Source organism: Trachymyrmex cornetzi, unplaced genomic scaffold (assembly GCF_001594075.2).
Source record: "Trachymyrmex cornetzi isolate Tcor2-1 unplaced genomic scaffold, Tcor1.1 scaffold226, whole genome shotgun sequence".
Lineage (NCBI taxonomy): Eukaryota > Metazoa > Arthropoda > Insecta > Hymenoptera > Formicidae > Trachymyrmex > Trachymyrmex cornetzi.
Genome location: NW_017296912.1, coordinates 118,134 through 121,547, shown reverse-complemented (window position 1 = coordinate 121,547; position 3,414 = coordinate 118,134). Strand labels below are relative to the sequence as shown.

The window sequence follows — 3,414 nt, the reverse complement described above, 5'->3', positions numbered from 1 at the left end:
GAGAGAGAGAGAGAGAGAGAGAGAGAGAGAGAGAGAAAGAAAGAAAGAAATAGAGAGAGTCGTAGATTTTATCAAATTCAATTTTTTTAATTAAATTTTATTAGAAAAATATTTTTTCAGACTATTTGACAAATGGTAATGTTGTGGATTCACCATACAAAAGCGGACAAACGAACGGTAATAAGGGAACTTTGATTGTACATAGTCAGCAAAGGGTGAGTTTACGAAGTAACTGAATGCAAATTTTTCTTATTGCACGAAAAATTAACATTCGCGTGAAATAAAGTTATAAAAAGTGAAAAATATCAAGCTTGAATCTATATGCGAAAATGGAATAAAAGTTTAAAGTTCCTAATTGTCAAAAATTCCGTAGAACAATTTGTGTGTATATAATCAAAAATTGTTTTTATTCTCCGAGAATTATTTGTTTTAATAAAAATGATTTGTTTTGCTGTTTATCCCTGATAAATATGTTCTTTGTGATCATATTGTGACTTTCTACTAAAGCATGATTTTTATTTGACTTCTCTTGCAGCAACCAGAGCGGCAGATTGTCAAGGTAAGTACGTGATATTGGTTGTTTATATTTCGTGTGATTAAAATAATTATTTTTTATCTATAACGGGAAAAAATAAATAAACCTCAGGAATAGTTCTGTCAATGTGGTGCAACTTAAGAGAGACATCGTTGTATGGTGAACAAAATTTGATAAATGAATTCAGAATGTTGTTATTTGGAGTTGCATTTTAATTTACTTTACATTAAGTATTTTTCTTCTGTTTCATGAAAGTATTAACCGTGGTTGAGTGCTGTGTATTTACTAATGTGTAATAGGTCGCTCTGACGGAGACTGGAAACTGGCAAGAGGTATCTCCGGAAGTAAGTAAATACATGTATAATATTATTTTTATCTTTATAAATGAAATTTTACGATGGCAACAAAAAATTGATTTTGCACATACTTGTATAACTTTTTTATAACAATCTGTGCAGCATGGAACAAAAGATGTCAATGCTATCTCGGGACCAGAAAGCACGCCTAATTCCTCCAATTCAGAAGGTAAGAATTTTTAAGTGATTAAAATTCCAATCCACGAAAATTAATAATATATAAAATTATAATTTCATGTTAAGTATGTGTCACATCTCAAAGCATTTTGAATCATATTGAAATATGAAAATTTCATACATCGTTTTATCATTACGTCTGAGTATTGGTATAAAATTTAAGTACAATTCTCTTACACTGCTTTAAAAGTTATTTAATTTTTCTCTTATTGCATTTATCGTATTGTATTTATTATCGTGTTCTTGCAGTAATTTGTAAAATGTAATAAAAAACATTTATTTTGTGTAGAGAGAGGCAGAGCACGAAGAAAACGACGTGATTTCTTTGGAACCATAAAGAAGCGACTGAGTCGATCCAAAACGAGAAGTAGATCAGTGGGTCCTGAAGGAGAGATCAATCACGAAGACGCTCATTCGAGATCCATATCCGCCGACAGAGCTCGCGACCCTGGATCTGGTAAGATTTCAATATACCCCTCCCCCATATCTTTTCCAGTATTCTTTTTTATAAATTAAATTAATTGTCATCATGTCTGCAATAACATATAGTTTTTGTAGCAAGTTGACATTTGTTTAATGGTTGCGTGTTTGATATCTATTAGTATATGTGTTTAGAAAAATCTGTTCGATTGCGATTGATGTAAATACCTTCGTATGAAGGAGATCTTCTATCGAAGAGATTATTAATCTTATTCATAGTCGTTTTTCGATTGTATCGTATTATTACTCACTTGTACACGCTCTGTCTTGCTCACGTGTGTGTAATTCTCACGATATTCGACTTTAATTGGTAAGTATTGTTAGCAAGAAAGAACGAAAACTTTGCTTTTCAACAGACAAAAATAATCGATAAGCGTTAATAAATTTGAAAAATTACCTTATTCCTAGATCTCATTTAAAGATTTAATAACATTAATAGTTTACTCTAGAAAAAATTTGATTATTTGTGTGTGTATTCAATTTATCATTATAATTTGTCACAATTATAAATGTTCCGTGCTTACTATATGTTAATAAAACATACAGTTTCTACCAATTGTGCTTAATGAAAGTCGAGTCCATTTTTTTTTATTAATTTATAATTTATTTATTCTTACGCTTCAAGAGTTACTTTTTTATTCTTTCATCTGCATTATAGTGAATGTTAACGCGTATATCTGATACGAATTAATTTTCTTTTTGTAGTTCATCTATCAGTACCAGAACAATCGAGACGATCGAGTTTGAGTGAAGCTTCGGGTATAAGCGGAACATCTACGAGAACATACGTCAATGAAGCTTCCACGCTCGTTCTCGAAACTTTGGAGAATGGTATAAAGAAGTAAGTTTAACTCTTCCTCCAATTAATTCCTTCTCTCTCTCTCTCTCTCTCTCTCTCCCTCTCCCTCTGTATTTTTAGAAGAAAGCATATATGTTTTTACACCTTTTTATATATTTTCTATAATTTTAGACATTACCTCGTACCACTTTCTCTCGCACAGAAAAGTAAATGGAGGAAAAAAGGAACAAAGCTACACATATTTAACGATCACACATTTATCGCCAAGCACATGGCGGGGTAAGTTGTAATCATCTTGCCGATATGACAACATTATCAATTCCTAGTAGTACAATTGTTGGCACGTTATTGATTAAATATTGGTCCAAGATTGGTCCAATATATTTCCAACGTACAAGGATATATACCCTTATAAAAATTTTTCATCGTTTTTAGCCCGTTTTTAGCCCGTTTTTAGCCCGTTTTTAGTCCGTTTTTAGCCCGTTCTTGCTCATTTCTTGCACTCGCAAGCACTCGCAGTGTATCATGAAGGAACGATAGTGAGTATACACGAGTATGCAATGAGTATTTTTGAGGAGATTGTCCGTTTTCAATACTCGTTTTTCCGCTGATGAACGAGAAACGTATACGCGAGTATTTTTGAGTGAATCGTCCGTTTTCAGCTGATGAGTGAGAACACGTTAATACGACGTTTCTCTTTTACTCGTACATTTTTACTTATCATTTATTAATTACCATATCGTAACGATTTCAAATAAATTAAAATAGAAATTATATAATAATTCATTATTTATTATTGTATACATCAGGAGACGCGGTAGTGTCTCCGGCCATGTTAAAAAAAATGTATATATTATTCATATATACACACATGCATATATATGTATATTAATAAATTAGTAATAATAATGAATTATTATTGTATGAATTTTATTTTTATTTTGACAATTAATTTATCAATGATTATATATAACTGTAATATTCACGCGCGCGCGTGTTTGTGTGTGTGCATACACATCAGAGTTCTAGTTTAATCTATCAGGTCCCTTAATTATTTTTGGGATTAG

The 3,414-nt window shown here is 31.3% G+C and overlaps 1 protein-coding gene across 1 annotated transcript in view; it reads left to right on the top strand.

Moving 5' to 3' along the window:
• LOC108760529 (uncharacterized) overlaps nucleotides 1-3,414 on the top strand; it is a 14,645-nt gene that overhangs the window by 8,522 nt on the left and 2,709 nt on the right. The window contains exons 7-13 of the mRNA XM_018506541.1: nucleotides 105-215; nucleotides 536-559; nucleotides 835-879; nucleotides 994-1,060; nucleotides 1,358-1,525; nucleotides 2,254-2,389; nucleotides 2,519-2,626. Coding sequence (XP_018362043.1) covers nucleotides 105-215; nucleotides 536-559; nucleotides 835-879; nucleotides 994-1,060; nucleotides 1,358-1,525; nucleotides 2,254-2,389; nucleotides 2,519-2,626 — 659 coding nt within the window. The remainder of the gene's footprint in view (nucleotides 1-104; nucleotides 216-535; nucleotides 560-834; nucleotides 880-993; nucleotides 1,061-1,357; nucleotides 1,526-2,253; nucleotides 2,390-2,518; nucleotides 2,627-3,414) is intronic.